General features: G+C 39.5%; 1 protein-coding gene across 1 annotated transcript in view; it reads left to right on the top strand.

Annotated features, from left to right (window-relative positions):
* Positions 1-25290, top strand: part of LOC117415778 (A disintegrin and metalloproteinase with thrombospondin motifs 20-like) — a 104030-nt gene that overhangs the window by 4931 nt on the left and 73809 nt on the right. The window contains exons 3-4 of the mRNA XM_034026569.3: positions 4841-5006; positions 24886-25145. Coding sequence (XP_033882460.2) covers positions 4841-5006; positions 24886-25145 — 426 coding nt within the window. The remainder of the gene's footprint in view (positions 1-4840; positions 5007-24885; positions 25146-25290) is intronic.

The raw sequence follows: 25290 nt of genomic DNA, 5'->3' as shown, positions 1-25290 counted from the left end.
ATGACTCATATGAACAAGGCGATAGACACCCCCGCCCCACCAAAACCAAAGGGAAATTGAAGAAAACAAAAGGGGGTTGCAATTGGGGGAGGTGGGGGATGTGAATGAATTGTTCACAAGGAGATGTAAGTGTCTGGGTTATTTATAATCTCCTGATTGATTAGTAGATGATGTAATGAGTGTGTGGTAGTCCTTCCTCCAGAACTAAAGTTTTATAAACTTTTATTCCTTAAACAAACATTCCTTAAAACAGTGTTATGTTGTGAATAATCTCAGCCAGCTTGTCTTGACTATTTCTCTCTTTTTTGTGTTAAATTGGTACACTTATAAAGTGTATCCGATACCCTGTGTCGAATTATGTTGTTCCCTCTTGGGGTACGTGTTGTGATAACGTGTTGTGTGAATTCTGCAGTGCTATGAAGTTTTCACTTTATTTGCATTCTCGGTTTGGATAAACTACACGTAGCTCTTGTGGCATTTCGTTTCCTTAGTTCATAATGATATTTTCAAAGAAATTTTAAGTACTACTTGAAAGTAAACTTGAGTGGAAGTCTTTAGTAGCCTTGGCATGTAATATGTTGTGTATAATCGTCATTATTGGTTATTTTGGTATTAATTAGTCTGTGTGAATGTACTGTAAAGACCCAAGTGTACTGTACATAGCTGGCTGGGCGCAAGAACATTATAAACAGAGGATACTCCATGAACGTTCATAGAGTGCTGCAGTTATTTCACAAACGAAGCCGAATAACCACCAAGCCCCTGAAGGGATCCGGTAATAAAAATGCTCACTTAGGACCACTGAATATGGAAATGTTGTTCGATGCTAGATGTCTCAACTCTTCTTGTATAACTGCAATTATTAAAAACAAAACAAAGAAAAAAAAAGTGAGATATGATTGGTCTGTCTTGTATTATCATATATAAGTGCAATTGTATTTTATCAAAACTATTGTTCTTGCTCTCAGCCAGTGGCATGTTAAATACATTGCCTTAATCATTAAGGTTGGTGGATTACTATAGAGACGGTACTGTTCGTTCTGTGTGTGACAGTGAGGGGTACCAGATTAGATTTTTACTTCACATCTAGATAGTACCACTTTGGTATGCTACTGTAGTTTTTGTGTACAGTACTGTGTGACTAAGGTAGTGTAAAACAATATTTGACTTTTATAGTACTGTGTAGGTATTTCAAATGAACTTTGATAAGGCGCAGAAACTATTTCTTAGAATGGATGTATTATAGGAGGCTGTGTGGTCCAGTGGTTAAAGAAATGGGCTTGTAACCAGGAGGTCCCCGGTTCAAATCCCACCTCAGCCACTGACTCATTGTGTGACCCTGAGCAAGTCACTTAACCTCCTTGTGCTCCGTTTTTCGGGTAAGATGTAGTTGTAAGTGACTCTGCAGCTGATGCACAGTTCACACACCCTAGTCTCTGTAAGTTGCCTTGGATAAAGGCGTCTGCTAAATAAACAAATAATTGTTCCAAAACACACAATGGTAATATTTACATTTAAACATAAAAATTGATTACTATTAACTTGGTGGAGCCATTGCTTTTCCTGATAAGCACTGTTGGTTCTCTAAAATAAATCCACACCGATAAAGTTTAATTGGGAGGTGGGTTCTGTCTTTGAGAAATTCATGTAAACAAAAATATGAATGGCTTAATATACATTATGGTACCTTAGATGAAAGTAAGTTTGTGTAATAATTGAAACCCTTTTTTTATTGAACTTTTTTTTTTTAACAATAATAATAATAATAATAATAATAATAATAATAATACAAAATAAAAAATAAAATGACAATATAATACCTAATTGTAGTGTTGATTATGCCTATTACTGTATTGAATTCTGTAATAGTCCTATGGTTTTGGAGGCATATTTGTGTGTGGGACCTAGTTCAGTCAAGAGCTCTTAAAACCTTTGTTTGGGGACAGGTTCATTTGTGAGCATTGCCTAGGGACATGTAAATCAACACTGAGAAGAGATTTTAACAATAATGATTGTCTAAAAAGTACTACTGTGTACACCCTTTTATTTAAAACCTGGGTACTTCTATTCAGGTGTACCAGTTTCCTCCATTTCAAATTTGCTGCTTGTGGTGATCACACCTGGCTGTCTAGTTCTTGATTTCTAAGTACTTTATGCAGGGTCAATAGTAATGACCAGTCAGTACATTTATTTATTATTATTATTATTTATTTCTTAGCAGACGCCCTTATCCAGGGCGACTTACAATTGTTACAAGATATCACATTATTTTTACATACAGTTACCCATTTATACAGTTGGGTTTTTACTGGAGCAATCTAGGTAAAGTACCTTGCTCAAGGGTACAGCAGCAGTGTCCTCCACTGGGGATTGAACCCACGACCCTCCAGAGTCCAGAGCCCTAACCACTACTCCACACTGCTGCCCCCAGTTTTAGTTCATTTAATATAGGGATAATGTGTTTTTTTTTTTTTTTTTTTTGCATGTTTCTTCCTTTAAGGAAATTCTCAATTAAATTATAGAAGGGACTCAGTTTGACATCACGTTCAGGTTTTTGCTGGTTGCCTGGCATTTCCTTTCTTTTGCATTCAGTTTTAGTTCATCCTACTTGTTCACTGGGTAAACAGGGTCAGGTGTGTCATCATTATCATGCACATGTTCAGTTGTATTTTAAATTTCAGCTTCTTCTTTTATAAATAACAGACTGTAGCCTGGTGGTTATGCTTACCTTCAAAGAGCAACATAACAACTTAACAACAGAGTACATTTACATTGGACAAATCCGCATTAGGAAACACTCCAACATGGGAAAATGGGCTTTCTGTAATTAGGGATTGAGCATTATATTTTAGACTTCAGCAGACAGAAGTTTTTATAAGTCAAATGCTCCTGTGTGATGTTTAAATACATTCTTTGGAGTCTCTTTTGTAGAGTTATGATAATGTATAACCTGCCTGGTTGTTTTAAAGGGGAGAGCTTAACAAAAGCTACACTGAACTTGGTTGGTTATTACAGAGACGTTCGTAATGGGTGTGGGTTCTTATATTGGATTCAGTTTTTATAGGAGTTCAAGCAGACTTGTTGCAACTGTAGATTGTGGTACTTCATTGATTGTTTTGATATTTTTAATGTATATACAGTATGTGATGTTGGATTGTGTTTAAATATCACAAGTACAAGTTATATTGGAGAGGTGGATATTGAGGGGGGATACCACTATATTTAGTTAGCAAGGGTAAAAAAGTCAACAAATGCCCACCCCCAGTCTTCTTTATTTATGTTGCTGCCATTGTGACTTCAAACACTGCTATATGGTGACAACTGAAGAAACATATTTTTGGGGATAAAATGAGATACAAATGCCCCAACCAGCAATTCTGCATTCCTCGAAAAACATAGGGGTAGCTTGCTCATTAAAATATTTTCCATATCTTGAAAGTGGAGTCTGTTATCAATTCGGGGCTACTAAGATTTTTAGTAAGCAAGGCATTAAAATTAAAAATGCAAGATTCTGTTTTATTTCATAAACATTTAAACTTTAGGATTAAACACACTTAACAAACATGGAATGAGAAGCCCTGCATTAGGGCCCTGTTGTGTATTTTAATACTATATTGAACAAAATCCTTTATGTGCAACTTGTATGTGTATATGGTAAATATCTTGAGTAGTTATTGAATATAAAAGCATGTCTATATTTGACATTTTTGAATTTTTTTTTTTTTTTTTTAAACAAAATCTTACCACAAGGAAACCATTAAACTATTAACATCCCTTTTTTGAGTGTTGTTTTCCATATATTTGTAGGTACCAATGCTTGTTAAAATGATGTCGTTTTCAGTGCTAACTCCTTGCTGCGGTAGGTCTGCTATGACACAGTTTGGCAGTGGCCTCTATGATGAGTTCTCAGTTGTAAAGTGGTGAAAGCACTGTTGACATGTCACCAGTCTAAAGAATGTTCACTACGCTGTCAGAGCCCACAAAGCTGATAAGTGTAGATCTGATTCCAATTTCAGGTGCTCACTTTTTGCCAGTAACCTACATTATTATTATTATTATTATTATTATTATTATTTATTTCTTAGCAGACGCCCTTATCCAGGGCGACTTACAATTGTTACAAGATATCACATTATACATTTTTTCACATTATTTTTACATACAATTACCCATTTATACAGTTGGGTTTTTACTGGAGCAATCTAGGTAAAGTACCTTGCTCAAGGGTACAACAGCAGTGTCCCCCACTGGGGATTGAACCCACAACCCTCTGGTCGAGTCCAGAGCCCTAACCACTACTCCACACTGCTGCACTACAGAGCTTTTATTCAAAGCAATGGTTCATTGTCATTCTGTGAGTCACACGAGTTTTATAATTATCATGATAACGCATAATAAGAACATGGAAGAACTGCTAGCTGATTACACAGTCCAGCCAGGTTTAACTTTACTGTTTCTGACCATGATTAATTAGTCAATTGTTTCGGAGTGATGCTCTTTTTTTCTTTTTTTTTATAAAGAAACCCAAACCATATTTCTTTTCCATAAAGATGATTTTTTTCATGTTAAACCTCCAGAAAATCAGAATTTCTGTGACCTGAATATATAAGTTGATCTTTCTTTGTGTAGTTTATCAAGTAAAACAAGTGAAATGAATTCATGTAGACAAACATGTTGGCTGAAAGACGTGTTTACTTGATCAAGGCACTTGCCGAAACAATTATTTCCTCTGCTTGACTTAGTTTCTTACAAGTTTTGCGTGCTAATCTATGATTGGTATTTTATCAGCTTTTTCAAGATCTCTGAAAAACTGAATTGATAATTTTTGCTTTTTCCATAGATTGGCACATTTAGAACCCACAATGGTGAATATTTTTTAGAACCACTCTTGAAATTGAATGGAGAAGATTATGAAGACGAACACAACAAACCTCATCTCATGTACAGACAAGAAATAAGGAAAGAAAAAACACTGGAGGAAAAAGTTAAACCATGTGCAGCTTCAGGTAAGGATGGGCATACTTCAAATCATTTGTGTTAATGTGGATAGGATTGAAGCCCTACAGACAAGAACTTCTTGAGTTTAGTTTCTTCTGTTAAATGGAAATGTGTAACTAAGGTAGTCAGTGCACAGTGTGATTCACCAGGACCTCTGTGTTAGCCTTGGGGTGTTTTGGTTTGCCCTCATTGCTTTAAAATTATGCCATTACAGACAACATAGTATGTCATCATTATGTCTTTTGTGAATTGCTGACTTCGTGCAGATCATTTATATTAGCTTGTGAGGTTTAGGATATGACACTTTGGGCTTGATATATTAAGTAAAGTAAAATGTGCCAGTGGCAGGAACATTCTGTCCAAACACTCTGCTCTATTGTGGTTACTAATGAGAGAACTTGGGCGTTTACTAATCTTCCCAGAATGAACTTGCCCCAGCAAATGTATTCAACCCTTACATTGGGGGGGGGGGGGGGGGGGGGGGAGATTATAGATGCAGAGCATGTGCTGATGATGGCTTGCAAGTCTTGACTGTAAGAAAAATAAATGAAGAACAAACTAGTCAGTTGCAGGAAATCACTTGTTAGACGAGGGGTTAAATCCCCACTGCCACAATGGGACAAGATCTTAACGCCAAAAGCAATATAAAGTTACTTTATTAGTACAGTAAAATATTGATATTACATTGCAACCTTAAATTGCCAAGGAATAGCTTGACATTTTTTTTTAAATAACTTATTTGTTACAAATATATTCCACATTTTACAAGAGGGAATACTTGCCATTTCACAGTGTTCATAACCTTTTGATGAATGCTTGTTCCCTTTTTGTCAGTATACATCATTTCATTTGTATGTGACGCATATTTGTGAGCTGGTGAGAAACACAATACTACGTAACTGCAATTTGAGACATTTCCTTTTAGTCTGTACTTCACGTGTGGTCACCAGTGATATCTGCTGGTAGAATCTGATTTTATAAAAATTTTTTTATATAGCTTTCCCCATTTAGAAGAATTCTCGACAAAAAGAAGCTTTCCCCTATAAAGTTCACTGTTGCATGAAGCACAGAGTTATCAGAAGCTGTCTTTGTAAGCGGCCTTTGTAGAGACACTATAAATTCTATATTCACAGGAGGCTGATTTGTAGGCTGCCTAAACTTGTCGTTATCTGGCAATCGTAAAAGACAGAAATACAGGAGGGAGCTGCCGGCTACGAAGAAGGGGGAGGTCGGGGGACCACCTGCCCCCGCAGCTTTTTCGCTGCAGGACGGGACCAACAGGCTGTCAGCCGTGCCACTACCGGCAGGGGTGCTGACAGCATGGCCAGCCATGGGCCCACTGAAGCCTCCCTTCCCAGCCCGAGACTTTGTCCTGGACTGCTGGGTTTTTAAGGGGGGAGGTGGCCGTTGAGGCCATGTGTGCTGCGCACAAGGGGGGGTATATGTGGCAATGCGCCCCGCCCCTGTGTGCATTTGTGTGTTTTGTGTGTATGTTGCGTGTGTAAATGTTGGTGTATAGTCATTGGTACACGGGATATAAACGGGTCTGTGTTTCACGTGTATTTAAATAGTGTATATTTGTATTTAGGCACGGGATTGCACATCACGCACGTGCATTTAAAATATAATATGTGAACACGGGGTTTCACGTAATGAATTCACGTGCTGGGATTCAAGTGAGTAATTAATTAGTAATTGAATCCCAGCACAACAGTATATATAGATGCACGTTTCTTGCACTAAGGGTTGGTGTTCAGTGAGTGGAGAACGGGATTGGAGACGGAGGTAATAATAATAAGAAGAAGAATAGTTAAGTGTTTTCACTCACCGTGTTTGTTCGTCTGTCCTGCACCGTCTGTTTAGTGTTTAGTCGTTTTGTTTGTCTCTTTATTTTGGCGTGTAGTGCCGTGTCCTGTGGTTTTGTTGTTTCAAACCTTTTATTTTCTGTCTGTTTATTAAATGCTGAACGCGATCACGCGTTCAGCCTCACCAAAACCCCATGTCTCTGTCGTTTGTGTTCCTGTTTCGGGTCTGAGGCCACCCACTCCGGCCGTCTTTGTGACACGTGGTGTCATCGTGGGATAGCCGCGCCTCCAAGCGTCAGACCAGGAGGGGTTTTGTTTAAAAAAAAAAAAAAAAAAAAAAAAAAAAAAAAAGGATTACAAATATTGTTTTTGGGGGGGAAAAAAAAAAGAAAAAAAGAGAGTCAATGGCAGAAGACGCCATCAAACTGCGGGGCTGGTTCCTGGAGAATGCTGGGCTGGAGGCCCAGTCTCTGCCCATGGTCGTCCGGGCTCTGTGGATGATGGACTGTGAGAGATGGGAGGCATATCAGGAGGAACACACCCCAAACACCTTGGAGGAAGGTGTGGAGTTTGTCCTCAGCTACCTGGAGGCAACCATAAATGGAACAGCAGCCCAGGTAGCAGGACCACCAGCAGAGGAGTACCTGCTGTCCCCATCTCCACCAGCAGAGGGTGAATGCCTGCTGGTTTTGCCTCCACAGCCCGAGCGGGAGGAGCCTGAGCGTCCACAGCCCAAGCGGGAGGAGCCTGAGCGTCCACAGCCCAAGCGGGAGGAGCCTGAGCGTCCACAGCCCAAATGGGAGGAGCCTGAGCGTCCACAGCCCAAATGGGAGGAGCCTGAGCGTCCACAGCCCAAATGGGAGGAGCCTGAGCGTCCACAGCCCAAACGGGAGGAGCCTGAGCGTCCACAGCCCAAGCGGAAGGAGCCTGAACGTCCTACGCCTGAGTGGGAGGAGCCCGAACGTCCTACGCCTGAGTGGGAGGAGCCCGAACGTCCTACGCCTGAGTGGGAGGAGCCCGAACGTCCTACGCCTGAGTGGGGGGAGCCCGAACGTCCACAGCCCAAGAGGGGGGAGTCGGTGCGTCCACAGCCCAAAAGGGAGGAGTCGGTGCGTCCACAGCCCAAAAGGGAGGAGTCGGTGCGTCCACAGCCCAAAAGGGAGGAGTCGGTGCGTCCACAGCCCAAAAGGGAGGAGTCGGTGCGTCCACAGCCCAAAGGGAGGCAAGTCGGGGCTTCCACAGCTCTGGGACCCAAGCCACCAGCAGAGGGGAAATGCCTGCTGGTTCAGCCCCAAGAGCCGGAAGGTGAGGGGTTACAGGCTCAACCCCCTGAAAATTTTTGGGGGGGAGAAGGGCAGGATGCTGGTGTCCCCCAGCAGCCTCTCGCTATGCTGCTGAAGGCAGCACGGCGTGCACATGCCCAGCCGCCACAGCAGAGGGAGCCAGCACCGCCAGGAGCAGAGGAGCTGGAGCTGCCTCTGCCTCCACCACCTCCAGGAGCAGAGGAGCAGGAGCTGCCTCTGCCTCCGCCACCACCACCGCCAGGAGCAGAGGAGCTGGAGCTGCCTCTGCCTCCACCACCTCCAGGAGCAGAGGAGCAGGAGCTGCCTCTGCCTCCGCCACCACCACCGCAAGGAGCAGAGGAGCAGGAGCTGCCTCTGCCTCCGCCACCACCACCGCAAGGAGCAGAGGAGCAGGAGCTGCCTCTGCCTCCGCCACCACCACCGCAAGGAGCAGAGGAGCAGGAGCTGCCTCTGCCTCCACCACCGCCCGGAGCAGAGGAGCAGGAGCTGCCTCTGCTGCCCGTACCTCCGCAGGGAGTACGGTGGCCGGAGCCCCAGAAAGGGGAGCTGCCGGCCACGAAGGGGGAGGAGGTCTGGAGACCACCAACCCCAGCAGCAGTTTCGCTGCCGGAGATCGTGGGGGAGGTCCGGAGACCTGCTCCCACTGCAGCTTTTTCGCTGCAGGAGTTCTTGTGGCCGGAGCCCCACAGGAGGGAGCTGCCGGCTACGAAGAAGGGGGAGGTCGGGGGACCACCTGCCCCCGCAGCTTTTTCGCTGCAGGACGGGACCAACAGGCTGTCAGCCGTGCCACTACCGGCAGGGGTGCTGACAGCATGGCCAGCCATGGGCCCACTGAAGCCTCCCTTCCCAGCCCGAGACTTTGTCCTGGACTGCTGGGTTTTTAAGGGGGGAGGTGGCCGTTGAGGCCATGTGTGCTGCGCACAAGGGGGGGTATATGTGGCAATGCGCCCCGCCCCTGTGTGCATTTGTGTGTTTTGTGTGTATGTTGCGTGTGTAAATGTTGGTGTATAGTCATTGGTACACGGGATATAAACGGGTCTGTGTTTCACGTGTATTTAAATAGTGTATATTTGTATTTAGGCACGGGATTGCACATCACGCACGTGCATTTAAAATATAATATGTGAACACGGGGTTTCACGTAATGAATTCACGTGCTGGGATTCAAGTGAGTAATTAATTAGTAATTGAATCCCAGCACAACAGTATATATAGATGCACGTTTCTTGCACTAAGGGTTGGTGTTCAGTGAGTGGAGAACGGGATTGGAGACGGAGGTAATAATAATAAGAAGAAGAATAGTTAAGTGTTTTCACTCACCGTGTTTGTTCGTCTGTCCTGCACCGTCTGTTTAGTGTTTAGTCGTTTTGTTTGTCTCTTTATTTTGGCGTGTAGTGCCGTGTCCTGTGGTTTTGTTGTTTCAAACCTTTTATTTTCTGTCTGTTTATTAAATGCTGAACGCGATCACGCGTTCAGCCTCACCAAAACCCCATGTCTCTGTCGTTTGTGTTCCTGTTTCGGGTCTGAGGCCACCCACTCCGGCCGTCTTTGTGACAAGGGGTTATAGGGTTAAAATGATCTCCTGTCCTGGATGGATTATCACATTAAGCTACCTCCCAGCATGTGGACGGAGCATCTTTGGAAATGAGTTTGTGTTGAAGGACCTAGTTGCGACTCAAAGATGTGATCATGTATAGATAGCGTCCAGTCAGTACCACATGCCCGATTTTAAGATCACTAATTATATTTCTTGGAAGGTTTTTGCCTATTTATTTTTTGTTGTGTTATTTCTGTCATCTTTATTGTTTGTAGATTGGCCAGATCCTACTGATTTCCCACTCAAAAAATCAGTTACCTCCAAGGAACAAGTTATATTTCCTGTGACTCTAACTTACGCTAATGTTGAAGATGGTTAGAATTAAGCAATAATACCACACATATTAGTCCAATTTTAATACTGCTGTGTAGTTGTACAAAGGTTTCTCTGTAAGAAAGGATGTTTGGATGAGACCAGTGGGTACCGGTGCAGTCTTTGTAACTCATTGAAGTTCTAACGATAATAATGAGACAAGAAAAAAAGACACCTGCAGCCATCATCAAAGTGCAAAATCCAGACAATCAAGCTGGATTAAAAGGGATTTAGTTGGAATAGTAGGTGCCCAAAGCTCTGGTTGCTAACGCTGTAAGATACCGTCTGTTTTCAGATATAATGATAAAGAGGCCTTTGAAGGGCTGTGCCTGTGTAGAGTACTTCTTAACCCTCAGCTATTGTGCCATTTTAGAAGTGGTTCTTTCTTCGTCTGACTTGACACAAGTGTACTCCCTCTGTTGCGTGATGTGATGTGTTGATGGATAAAAAAATTGACATGAAAAAAGCAATATACACAAGGCTAATGACATAGAGAAACTGTTGTGTGTCGCAAAGGAATCATCAATAAAGTTGCTAAATATACACAGGTCTGAAGAATGTTTACATTTCTCTTTAAGTTCACAGCTAGTGTCCTTTCCCAGGGGTAAAGTGGTCATAGGAAGCCATAAACCTGTCCATTTCCTCCCCTCAAGCACAACGTAATTAGAGGCCACAGAGCTATTAGGCTTCTAGTATGTACTGTAGGTGTATCATTGACTTTTTATGGATTCTGTGCTGCTGTGAAGCACAATCTGTCAACTGGTGTGATTTGTTACACTTTTAAAAATAATAATACATTGTGATACTGTGTCATGCTAATTTGTGTTTTGGACTTTTTTTTATCTCAAGATTAACCCCATTAAACCAAGTAGTTTCTTTTGAGAGGTCAGTGAGAAATGTTGGCTTGCAGTTCCTGAAGACACTCCAATAGCAAGTGTCTGCTAATTACTGCACCTGGTAATCAGCCAGACAGTTTTTGCTTGTGCAGAATCTTTGATTTTCCTGTCTCCTCCTGCAAACATTTCAACCCATGACTCGGTAATGTGAATCTCTGACAGGCTGATATGTGGAGAGAAAAAACAAACAATCTGAACAATATAACAAGAGGGAGAATATTGGGATACTTCTGCTGTATCCATTATGCTGGTTGTGCGGAATCATGTCAAATTATGTGAAGATTTTTTTTAATAGGAGGCTGTGTGGTCCAGTGGTTAAAGAAAAGGGCTTGTAACCAGGAGGTCCTCGGTTCAAATCTGACCTCAGCCATTGACTCATTGTGTGACCCTGAGCAAGTCACTTAACCTCCTTGTGCTCCGTCTTTCGGGTGAGACGTAATTTTAAGTGACTCTGCAGCTGATGCATAGTTCACACACCCTAGTCTCTGTAAGTCGCCTTGGATAAAGGCGTCTGCTAAATAAACAAATAATAATAATGTGAGCCGCAGTCCGTAAAAGGACCACCAAGCTCACTTTGCTTGTGAGGTTAGCCCTGCTCTATTATTATTATTGTCTGCTGGAAGAAACTTTTCATTTAATCCAATGTTGTTTATTCAAAGACACCCCAGGGTTCTTGCCAGCGCTGTTGAGCGTAACGGGCCATTACGTTGTTACCTGGAAAAATGACACTGTAATCAGGCTGTTGCGCTCTGTTTTCAGTTTCCGTAATGCCCTCAAAAAAATAATAATCCTGTGAAACATTGTTGATTATTCCTTTATGTGAGAAATTGCAGTCAGGCGGCGGCTCCGTGGAGTCAGGCGGCTATTTGTGAGTTTAATGTAAATTGTTTTTTTTCAGGGCTTTCGTTTTTGATATACTGTATAAAATCTTATAAAATTTGATATACTGTATAAAAGTCTTTTCGGGTACTTGAGCAAAAATGTTTGAGCGTTTTTTTTTGTTTTTTTTTTTCTGTCAGAATATGTATAACAGTAACTCGACAGTACTTGCACATTTAAGTTGTATCTTCTTTCCTTTACTGTCTTCCACAACGAAATCCCTATGGTGACGTGCACATTCTTCTGGGTTTTTTGTGTGTAGGCATTTTTGTACATTTTGCCACAATTCTGTTTTAAATCCTCTGCATCTTAACTGTAATGCAGCTTTAAATACTGCTAACAAGCCTCCATTTCTGACTGTAATCTCGTTTTAAATCTCGCAAGCCGATTCTCCAATAGAAATGTAGGAATGTGCCATCACTCGTTAGTTGGGGCGGGTTTAAAGTATTCAAAATGAATCAATGATAGATACAAGTCAGGAAGGTGGGACATTGCTCAGCAGCACTGGGAAATGTACAGTATTTATTATTTTTGTAGTATGTTTTATTTTTTAATGGGAAAAGGGTAAAGTCAACATGAATTGATTAACCATTTCCACAGTTTTTCTAGTGTTTTCCAGTGTTTATTGGCTATCCACCGATTTTTTGTATCGGGGGCGGTTTTATCGGTTTTTATCGGTTAAAACTACTGACAACTACTTCCACAAAGCGTAAGTATGTACATGACTTGTCCTGCCTCGCCTGCAGGGGGTTGTGAAGATCTCCGTTTCTTAACCCGCCCCCCGCTCCTCCCACCACCACACTGTGAAAAATTCCTGGTGAGAACCCTGCACCCTGATTTGGTTATACAGGTATTGAATAAGTAACAAAGTTTGATCTATTTTTACTGATACTGTCCAGATCTTCTTTTTTCCTTCAGGTCTGGTGTACAATCAAGATCCTACTTCCTTTGTGGGTGTCAATGACCAGGCACTTGACTCCCCCTGCCCCTGTGAGGCTTTAATTGCATGGAGAATGCATTCAGAAAGGCTCTGCAAAATCCCCAATCACTATTTGCAAATATCATGCAAGACTTAAGACTTACTGGTTTTGATTGCTATGGGTGCCTGCAGTAAAAACTGACTCGCTTTCCAAATTTGTATTTGAATTTCTCAGATAGACAAGAATGCCAGTACTCAACAGCCCCGGAGACCACAAACATTGATTGCACTTATTAGTTTTACTTTTTGAAACATTATTTTTCACGCTGGGGGCTGTTGTAACATACATCTGAACCACAGCGTGTTTTGAGCAAACTTGAAACCAATCAGAAATGTTGTCAAATGTATCTCCAACACCAGTGTTTGTTACAGTAAAAAACCCTACCATGAGACAAAGATTAGGCCACTATTCATTAATGTATGTCCAAAAGGATTAAACTTTGTTTTACTGCCATAAATGAAACATGCCGTAGTAGTGTTGTAACTCAAATTCCAGTTTTTGGACTCTGTGCACGTTGCTCCTCTGTGTATTTAGTAATGCCTCTGCTTTTCAGTGTTTTCTCTTGTCACATTGAGCAGAGCGTGAAAACCAACACTTAAATGCAAACACTTTTGTCTAAAAGCTTGGGCAAGCGTTTTAGGTTTGCGTCAGGTAAACTTGAAGTAATGCGTCTTTAACATGCTCCGCTGGTTTGGAAAACAATCGTTTCCACTTCAGAGTTTCTTTATTGGTTTTGAATTTAAAAAAAAAAAAATGGATCGACGATGCCTGCTTCTGTCCTCTGAGTCAGCCCTCTGTTGCTTTCTGGTATTGCTGCTGCTTGATATCTGTTTGCTTGATATCTGAACCCACCTTGGGTACAGTCTTGAATGAATATTGATAACCTACCTACCAGATCAAAAATACAATTGAGATAACTTTATACTGCTAATGTAAAACCCTTAAAACAAGCTGAATCGCTAGAGGCTACCACATCATTCCCAGCATGGGCAACACCATTTTTGGGAATTTGATAGCATTCCCAAAACTGAAGAAACATCTGATGATTGATTTTATGTTTTTATATTAAAACTTTTTTAAAATACTATTTCCAAATGGCAAAGTAGTGTATCTTTGACTCAGATTGTCAGTAAGCATCTTGCAGTACCCTGTTGTATGAATACATTGGACAAGATTTGAAGTGTAGTGCAAAGAGAAAATCTGCCAGTTGAACTGGGAGATAATAATGGGGAGTTTTCTTGGCCGGTGCTGGCTTCTTGTATCAACTTGTTGCTAAGTAACTTGAGGATGTTTGCAGTAACGTGTGATCTGCAAGAGGGCTAGCCCAGAACACATTCAGCATTAGCTGGTGCCAGCGTTATGTGACTCACCCAGGACTTGAACAGATACAATTAACAAATTTAAGTTGCATAATACAATTATTGAACTAATTTAACATCCCAGTTCAGAGAATGCAAAATGCTGTACCCTGAAAATATTAAGCGGCACTTTTAATTAGGTGTTTGTTCTGCTTAAGGTTTTTGTGACTTGGTGCAGACAGTGACTTTTTAAGTCTTCAAGTATAGTAAACACAGAAATACTTGTAATACTTTTGAGCCAAGTGGATTCAGTCCAACAATACCAATTTCATTACAGGGTCCCCCTGTAGTGACCCGTGAAGCCTTTAGCAACTCTTTTACTCAGCCATATCTCATTTTAGTAAAATAATATGGATTTTTTTTGTTGTTGTTAAACACACATTCCACTTGCATTTACTTGACTATTTGGTTTTCTGTGGTAGTTCCATGCCCCGATTTAGTATATTAAATCTATCTGCCTAATTTATTTATACACAGTAGATGCCGGTTATTAGCAACCCTGATAAAGACAACTTTCGGTTATTAACAACATCCCATCCCATAGACTTTAATATTAATGGATTTGGGATATTAGCAACTGCCCGCTGCTTAATGCCAACTTTTTTTTTACAATTTCTATGGCTACGGCACGCACACGAATACATTGCGTGCACGCATCGCAGCGTCTATTTTATGTCAGTTTTCTAATGTAGCTGTACATTTATTGAGTCTGATTTGTCGTCTGTCATCATGGCTTCAAAACGTGTAGACCTTTCTATCGCCGATAAAGCTTGGAGTCTGGAGGCACTACGTGAACCCGGTGCTAAACAAGTACGGGTAGTAGTTTGGCATCTCAAAATCTGTTGTATCTTGCATTTTGAAATTGGCTGCACGCAAAATTGAGAGTGATTTTATAGCTGGAGGTGGCGAATTGTAAAAAACAAACAACATTGGACAACTACTTATTTAAAAATTATGCTTCTGTATTAAATGCAAGTACTGTATACCAAGAGTGTTTACTGTTTTTAAGGATTTTTTTTTTTTTTTTTTTGTAACACTGTAACGAACCAAAATATGTATTTCAGTGCTATAGTATACATCGTTTTTCCATACAGATACACTTGAAAATGTGGCTTTTCGCTTAATTACAATGTTCAGTTAATAACAACTTTTTGCTGGGAACCGAGTGGTTGCTAATAAGAGGCATCTACCGTGTGTGTGCGTGTGTTTGTGCGTGTGTGTGTGGCAAAGCCTCCGGCCAACGTGGGTTTGCACCCTTGAATTAGTGACCCAGACACAAGAACTGCAGGTTTAAGCACTTTTGTGCACTTTTGTTATTTACAAAACAAAATAATTAAACAAAAACCTAACTCCACTTGGACTACTAACTAACTTTTTCCAAGTCCCTCAACTATGAGCCAGATGGCTAAGCCTTTTACCTGCCAAAAAACTTGTTTCACACACAGTTTACAAAAAGAACACACTAAGGTTCACACAGTACCTGCTTAGCCCACACAGGACTTTGGTCTTCACACACAGACAGCCTCTCCCCTCCAACACCTCTCCATGCTGAGAGCACAGGCTTCTGAGGCTTAATTGATAGACAGTTACCAATTATGCCTCAGCCACATTCCAGGAAAAGACTCGTTAAGGCAGGATACCTCTTTTCCTGCCAACCAACACCCACACTCGTGCACACACACCCTCTTCCTTCTCCATTCCCCCACCTTGCCACAATATATATATATATATATATATATATTATATATAACGTTGTTTTAATTGGGGCTACAATGAGGGAAACTACAATGCTTATATTTACGTTTGCTTGGCTTGGGAAGTTGTCGGATGGCGGACAGCGGGGTGGTGATATAACGGGTAAAAATTATGTTGGTGACATTTGTTAAGAGAGAATAGCTGGCGGTATGCAAGGGTGGTGTTATACCGCCCCCCCCTTATAACGCGGGACAACTCTGTGTGTGTGTGTGTGTGTATATATATATATATGTGTGTGTGGTTAAGTATTAGCATACTTTTTGTTACTTTAAAGTTACTGTTGTATCCTTGAATACTTCCTGTGGTGTAGGTCAAATTGACTGTAAGGGGCAGTTGCCTTAGTGTCCAAAAGCACAGGTGGTGATTAAATATGTATCAGTAGGCAGTAGTGGAGGCTACTGTTTAATAATTTCAACAGGCGTTTACCGGTAGTCTTCACCCTTTTTTAAACATTTTTTTATGCATCATCAACATTTAGAGAAGCCGGGTTATAACATATCTTCACTTTGTTTTGCCAAGAAGTCTCACTTAGATCTTTCACCACAAATCTATCTTAATAGTGGCTGGCTGTATTGAGGACGTCATCTAGAATTAGCCTGAAGTGGTGCTGAAATTGGACAGTGATATGTGTTTTGAAAGTAAATGTTTCAGTCATACAGGTTTGTTTTTCTTTTTCTAAAACCAATTTATCTTTATAGAATCTGTCATTGAGGAGTGCACCATTAGTTTTTGGTTTTACATGCAGATCACACAGATATCCCCTATAATACTTTGTCAGGGTTCTCAGCAAAGAAAAGTTACCCAAATATGTTTTGAGATCTTACATGACAGGCAATACATTTGAAATTGGATACTAAGTATGCTCATAAATGTTTTCTTTGTAACAATTCTTAAGTCTGCTCATGCCAAATAGTTTATTGGTTAACAAAGAGTAAACCAGTTAGAATTTTTTCCATAAAGGGCAAAGTACTCCCAAAAAAAAAAAAAAAAAAAAAGATTGATAGAGGTTTATTTTTTACAATTCATTGGAAGATGGAAGAGAATTAACTGGCTCTGGTCCCGTTCTCCACAGAAGACAAATACATAAAAGGCATTAGTCATGGGATTCATTTGAAGTACCTCAATTATAAATAATTTGAGAATGTATCAGAGGTGTTAATATTCCTCAATTGTACGTTGCCAGTCAATGGTTGTCACGCATCCTGGAAACATTGACTACTGTATATAAACTAACAAAATATAACACTGTCTACTTTTATACACATTTAGAAATAAATAACACCAACAATTTGGCATTGCAATTTTAGTAGGTTATATTTCACTATTAGATCATTCAATTAGGTCATGTTTACAGCATGTAAAAAGTACTATATTTTACTATGTATTCTAAGAGCTCTTTAATGTTTTCAGTATTTCATTATTTTTTGATGTGCAAGTCAGATTGTGAAATAAAGAGAGCAGTGTGTATGGATTTTATGATAATATATAGCCTTGTATTAAATGTTAGAACCAGCTACGTGTATGTAGACCAGTAGCAATGGTGCTGCTCATTCAGCCACGCAGATTGAGTAACATGCTCTCTCTGCAAAGGCATTCACTCCAGAAGGACCACACCCCTACTGGAAAATGAAAGGCCATGAAGTTCTTGGGGATATGCATTGAACACAGAACTATGAATAGCCTGCCGCACACAACTGAGGGCACTCTTGAGACCAAAGTTTAGTACATAAAACTTTGAAAGGACCACTCAACCACAGTTTGTTTATTTGTTTGCGGCCCTTTGGTTCTTTCATTTTCATCCAATTAAATGCTTGCCAATACAAACAAATTACCCAATTGAAACATTTTGTGTTACTGGGTTCTTGAATGTTTAAAAATATTACTTTTTTTTAGACATAGCCATCCTGATTTACTGCAGATATTTTAGCCTTCCTATTTACAGATTCATAACAGATTGAATACAGAATCAAAAAGTAATGAGAAGCTCTAGCCAGCTGTGATGTATCGGGATGAATACACATCTTTATTTCCAACTTGCTTTCACTGTTGGTCAAGGACATTTTGTTTGATTTCTCAAATAATTGAGTCAATTTACTCACTTTACTGGTGTGCTCAGTGGTTATCCTAATAAAGGCACTGTGCATGCTCAGTGGCTAACCTAATAAAGGCACTGTGCATGCTCAGTGGCTAACCTAATAAAGACACTGTGCATGCTCAGTGGCTAACCTAGTAAAGGCACTGTGTAATCTGGGCTGAGGACACTTTGCTCTCCCGCAGGCTGAGTAAGAAATAGGCTGGGTTTGGTTTGCTTCACCACTCCACAGTGACCCTCACTGGTGATAACTAGACTAGACCAGTCAGACTGAACTTTTGCCTCCAGGGTTCTGTAGCTTGGCAACCTCTGAAGTAGTGTGGGGCAAAACTGTGCTGATGCACTTGTATTTATTAAATCAAATAATACAAAACAAGAAGGCACAAGGGCCAAAATAAACTAACAAAAAAATAAACACAAACACAATAAACAAAACAAGTACCTTTTAAAAAATACACCAGTAGCATTCGTTTGTCTTTTCTTCTCCAAACAGCCTCCTGTGCACTGTGCTCTGTGCTCTCCACCACCCAGACAAAGGATTTCTCCTGGCTTTTATAGTATAGCTGGAGCCTAATTAATCAATAATTAACAATTACCTAATTAAGGCTCCAGCCACATTCTCACATATATTCCTGGCAGAATTTAACCCCCTCCCTGCCGATCCAAAACAAATAATAGCAAAAATAATAGAAACAAAAATATATTATATATTATATATATATATATATATATATATATATATATATATATATATATATATATATATATATACACACGTAAAAACTGAAATAAATATATACATTAATAAAGGTAGGTTAAGAAATGCAGACTGAAGCATGGTATGATTTTTTTCGTCCTCTGGTTAACCATGGTATTACTATATGGTTTGCATGGATGTTCAACATTTTATTTATTTTACTGGGGATCTGCCTTTTGGAGTTTGCAATGACCTCTTTTAATTTTGTTTGTTTTACACAAAAAAGAGCACCTTAACTACTTTAGTTTCTCTTTTTTAGATTTGGATACATCCCAGGAAAATTAATAATTTGAATGATTGACTTCACAGACTTTCAATTCAGAGTTTACACTTAGGGATTCCCAAACATTTTATGCACAGGGATCAAAGCAAGGATCATTTTCATTTTGTTTCAAAATCAACAAAGCAAAAGAGAAAAGACAGACAAGGCCTTCTGTTCAACCAATTTTTTAAAGATGTATTGTATACGTTCCTAAACTTTTCATGGCTTTAATATTAGTGTATGAAACATTATCACCAGTCCCCTTCCTCTCACTGTGATGACAACTGGTTCGTTGCTTGTTCTGTTTTCTTTGAATAGTGAAATTGCCTCTGAGCAGCACACACTTAAGCGATAGTGCCCGTCGGGGATGGCTCTACCATGTGATAGTTGACCGAGATGGGAGTTATGCGTCCCTAGTCGAAGGCGAGGGCGCTAATGAAAGTCAAGGTCAACTATCACACAGTAGAGCCATCATCGAGAGGGCACTATCGCTTAGAAAACGATTTTTAGCTTAAACTTGTATTGATTCGTCTGGTGCCTTTCCGCTGAGTAAAGACATTCTAAGAAAATAGTCCCAAACATTTTTAAAATAAAAACCAAGGATGACATACATATAAATAGAAAAACAGAAAGAGTTTTTATTTAGCAAATTGATTTTTTAAATGTTTTTATTAACTTCTTAGGGTTTTATAATCTGGACATTGCCTGAGAAATGAACAGAGCAATTACTGAACAGTCCGTAAACGAGGGAGTCTGAACTACCAATACAATCTCATTAAATACCACTCTAAAATGCCTCCTAACTCCCCATGTTTCTACTTTCAGCCTTTCTCTTCTGAATCTATATATGAATGGCTCAATATTACTGAACTTTCTGCGTCTCGCTTTGTTGTTGAAAGATCCTGTGTCTGTGCTCCAGTCGATCTGACAGTCTGTGATTGGCTCTCGGCAGATGCAGGTACTGGATTGGTTGCTTTCGTTGATGCAAAGTATTGATTAGTTGGTTCTGGTGGATAGTAAAATTAATTTTTACTGTCCAATAGATGTGAACTATGCTTAAAAATACAGCAAGTCAAAAAGAAAAAGCCAGCACTCACACAGATTGATTTTAAGTTTTATTCACAGTAGGTGCTGAGACGTTCCAGCGGGCATCTACCTTAAATTAGAGCCGCTAGAACTGGAAGCTGATTGGCTGACAGTACTGAATTGTTTTCTAATTTCAACTATATAACGTCCCAGATTAAACTATAAAAACAAGCATAAGAGCGTAAGATATTCAACACATGCTCATGCTAATAAGATATGGAAAATTGATTTTAAAACCTTGGTTATCACTCTCATAAGACTATTTAAGCTGAGAAAAGTGGCATGTGACTAATTCTGATGGAGTAGGTCACTAATAGTGACAGCAAGTCAACTGCTACATTTTGTGCAGCATTTCAACATGGGTCACTGTTGACATTGGATGGTAATGGTTGAAATGCCTAGCAAACAAACCTCCCAGCCATTTGAATTGAGCCCTACCTTCCTCTCTACTTTTTAAGCTTTGAGAATATCAGTGATTTACTGTAGGCATGAGGGCCAGTGTTAATATGTTAAAATTGTTCCTTTTGAGAACTATATCCTTGAGTGTTTCTGAATCTTTGACTAAAAGCAATCACTTTTATTTTTTTAGAACCCATTACCCTACTCAGAATTCTTGATGGTTTCATAAAAAATGAAGCTGCCAATTTTATCAGTTTGCTACTGGCAACGTTCTTTATTCATAGTAGGTTGTAATGAATGGTTAAAGAATGTTAATGAATATAATAAATAAACAGATGCCTCTTGTTTATGGTACACAAAAAAATTTCAGATATGTAACCAATAGATTAGTGTACAGAAAAGCTGGCTTTTAACACTTTTTCTACTTTACAAACTTGCTTTGAGAGAGATTTTTTTTTCTGCTTGTAGGCATCTAGCAGCTGAGCGTCAGCCTAAGCTCTGTAAGTGATTAATAGCGAGCCCTGTCAAATTAAGCTTGGTGTAAAGTGCTCCTGCAATTCGCATAGTGTTAGTAGCAGCTAATTCTTGTATGAAGAGGATTTGGAAGTAAGCAGATTTCTTAAGAGGTTTCTGGCTAAACTGGCATGATTCAAGTAATTGCATTATGGTGACGACTGAAGAGAAGCTGCGGAAACCACTGAAAGTGTTCACTTTAAAAGCTTTTAAAAAAATAACTATTCAGATTTTATAGCATTAAATCAAAGATGGCTGGTTATATGTATGTTTACTCAATGCAAGATGCAACTAAAGGTCATATTACTCAATTGTGAAAGAGCAAATGACAGTTTTTACCATTGGCTTTACACTCCTTACTTTGCTTGCCTGTTTTACTATCAGTCTGAGAAGATCGTCTGTCTGTCGCTCGAATATTTGAGTTTTATTGCTTTCCCCACCATGAGCTGGGACTGAGTGGTCAAAGAATGTAGCCATGGAAACCCCGTACCACTAGAAATCATTACAGATATTCTAAAGATAAGAGAAAGTTAAACGGAAGATTAAAATAATAATATAAAGATACTTTCTCTTTTTTTAAGGATTTTAGTCATCTTAAAACCATTATAAATGTGTTAGTACTGTATGGAGTTATTGCTAACCTTTATTAAGTCTTTGACACGTGTGGGGAAAAAAAGAGTGGGAGGGTTAACCCATAATTCACGCAGTCCATTTGTATTGCAGTATTATAAATAGCTACTGATCTGTACAATCCAGGACCCTTCACTCAGTGTAAGAAATTTCACTGGCCTGCTAGCAATCGAAGGTCTTGGGGGTGTTGTCTAACAGAAATGCTTCAGCTGTTTCTCAAGGGCACAGCATTGGTGAGAAATATGAATACATATAGTACAGTAAAGAAGCTGGACACTCATAGCTAAGGGGATGAGTTTGCTGGGCTCTGTCTGCTGTGTTTTCTGAAGAAGTAATGAATCCCATATTTCTGTATATTATAACAAGGGACACAGTACAAGCCCAAACCTGAGTCGCATTGTCTAAAGGCAGTATGGGCCATAGGGGTCATTCTTCTGTGGGTGAAACATGTTTAAGTTCAAATATAGGTGAGGTAAGGGTCCCTTATTAAAATAAGATGTTCAGCACACCTGCAAACATATATTGAAGGCCGTAATTCATTTTCAGAGTAAATAAGAATGACTCACTTGCTATTTTTTAAGGACATGCTTCAAGGTTACAGAATACACAAGTCAGCAGTTTAACCCCATACTGTTAGTCTGGCGTTGCCCACCCAAATACCAGCACATTTACACTTCCAATTAGCAGCACCTGGATCTAATTAACATGGCGTTCCCTTAGGAGCTTTGATTTGATATGAATTCTGCTATAAAAATTCTTAGAGCAGGTAGCTTCAAATTAAATAAGTATTGGTTTCAACTGAGTAGATAAATGGGATTTTAAAGTTTTGACTACATTTTGTGGAAATGTATTCCACCCAATAGTGTTTTTTTTTTATTTGAATTAGGTATCAGATTCATCTCGAATAAATTCGCAGCGGACAATAAGTCAGAGAACAAGGGCTGGCCATAACCATTTTTTTTTTCAACACACCCTCTATATCCTTCCTGTTCAGAGAACCACCACAGACTTTTGAAGAATTCTTTATGTCATTATCTTGTTGAGAGATAAAGTCATGGCGATCAGCTCAGTAAATGTCCCCAAACATTTAAAGGGTAATGGGCTTCAGTAGATACGGCACCGTCTGTAGCAGTTGCCTGAGGTGACCCATTATAGTGAAAACGATAGCTATTTCTTTGGAGTAGGCACTTGATGTAGTTCTGTTTCCTGAAAGCTGTCTGTTGTATGTACTTTTCCACTGTGGAAGCAAGTAGGGAAGGGCAACATTCAAACCCATTTGCCTCTAACAACAGTGTTGATTTATATATTGCATCCTATTAATTTATTGTTTTTGTCTAATTCAACGTACAGCAATGGTCATCCAGCAAATTGTATCAGTTAACCTAACCTAAATGGAATACATTTTTTCCATATGTTTCCCGAGTTAACCTGGTTTAAATAAGTAGCAGTATTGTTGTAGTTGTTTTTATTTTGTAGAATGAAAAGCATGTACATCAGTTTTCCTCTGACACTTAAAAGGATTACAAAGAGCAATAGCCTGCTTCTTTAATCCGATTTGCGTAGTATTGACATGTGTCACTGTCAAGGACCTATGTTCCAGACATGTAGAGTCAAGCCTAATTCCAGTTTGTAGGGTTACGTAGGGTTAAGACTTATGTTGCTGGTCTGCCATATTTAAACCAACCTAGAAATCAAACTTGTGAAGTATAAGAGAAAACTACACTACTACTGCACAGTCCAGATGTCTTATCTACAACAATTGGTTGTTCTTTTTTTTTCATTCATTTTAAAAACCTTGAATAATGAAAAAATTGTAAAACTAAGTAAAACTAGTTTGCCCTGTCTTTCAGACAATGTCTGGGGAAAATGTCTCTCTTTAATGTTGAACAAGCTTACAGTAGTTTGACAAAGTCCCACATTAAAGATTAATCCTCAAACTGAATGCAGTAGGGATTCAAGGAAATACATGCACATGGATTAGGGAGTGGTTAACATGTAGAAAACAGAAAGTACTGATTAGAGGAGAAACCTCAAAATGGAGCAACGGAACCAGTGGTATACCACAGGGATCAGTATTAGGTCCTCTGCTAATCCTAATCTACATTACTGATTTAGTTTCTGGTATAGTAAGCAAACTTGTTAAATTTGCAGATGACACAAAAATAGGAGGAGGGGCAAACACTGCTGCAGCAGCAAAGGACATTCAAAATGATCTAGACAGCATTCAGAACTGGGCAGACACATGGCAAATGACATTTAATAGAGAAAAGTGTAAGGTACTGCATGCAGGCAATAAAAATGTGCATTATAAATATCATATGGGAGATACTGAAATTGAAGATTAAATCTATGAAAAAGACCTAGGAGTTTATGTTGACTCAGAAATGTCTTCATCTAGACAATGTGGGGAAGCTATAAAGAAGGCCAACAAGATGCTTGGATATATTGTGAAAAGTGTTGAATTTAAATCAAGGGAAGTTATGTTAAAACTTTACAATGCATCAGTAAGACCTCATCTAGAATATTGTGTTCAATTCTGGTCACCTCGTTACAAAAAGGATATTGCTGCTCTAGAAAGAGTGCAAAGAAGAGCGACCAGAATTATCCCGGGTTTAAAAGGCATGTCGTATGCAGACAGGCTAAAATAACTGAATCTATTCAGTCTTGAACAAAGAATACTACGCGGTGATCTGATTCAAGCATTCAAAATTCTAAAAGGTATTGACAATGTCGACCCAGGGGACTTTTTTGACCTGAAAAAAGAAACAAGGACCAGGGGTCACAAATGGAGATTAGATAAAGGGGCATTCAGAAAAGAAAATAGGAGGCATTTTTTTACACAGAGAATTGTGAGGGTCTGGAACTAACTCCCCAGTAATGTTGTTGAAGCTGACACCCTGGGATCCTTCGAGAAGCTGCTTGATGAGATTCTGGGATCAATAAGCTACTAACAACCAAATGAGCTAGATGGGCCGAATGGCCTCCTCTCGTTTGTAAACTTTCTTATGTTCTTATGTATACACTAACACTTGAAACTCTTAACTTCCTTAAGTTGTATCTGTCAAACTTTGACACGTTTTCTGGTTTCGTATAGCATATATATTTTTTGTAACCGAATCCTTGAATCTTTTTTTTAATGTATATTCAAATACATAATTGTTTTAGTTATATTACAATATAATTCCTTATGGGTATATGTTATCCTTACTTCCTGTGATACAATTGATGTATAAATTCCATGTCACTTTTCTTTTGTTGACAGAAACGAACATCAAGAAACAAATTAAGTTTCAGAACAAGAATGGCATTGGAGAGCATCTGCATTCTATACATGAAGCCATGAATTCAGAACAGTCTTCAAGCCACGAATCCAACATGAATAATGGATCCAGTTCCCATTCACGGCACAAGAGATTTTTGTCATATCCAAGGTTTGTGGAAGTGATGGTAACGGCAGATGCCAAAATGGTACACCATCATGGGCGAAACTTGGAGCACTACATCCTAACACTTATGTCAGTAGTAAGTAAAGTCTTTCTTTTAAAAAAACAAAACAAAAAAACATAGATCTAATGTGTTTAATTTATGAGTACTGTATATACAAGCCCTGTAATATATGGGGGGCTCTGTTATACCTTATTACGCCTGTATGGAATTAAGAGGCAGA

The sequence above is a fragment of the Acipenser ruthenus genome, chromosome 7 (genome assembly GCF_902713425.1).
Source record: "Acipenser ruthenus chromosome 7, fAciRut3.2 maternal haplotype, whole genome shotgun sequence".
Taxonomy (NCBI): Eukaryota; Metazoa; Chordata; class Actinopteri; order Acipenseriformes; family Acipenseridae; genus Acipenser; species Acipenser ruthenus.
This window is presented reverse-complemented; position numbering and strand designations above follow the sequence as displayed.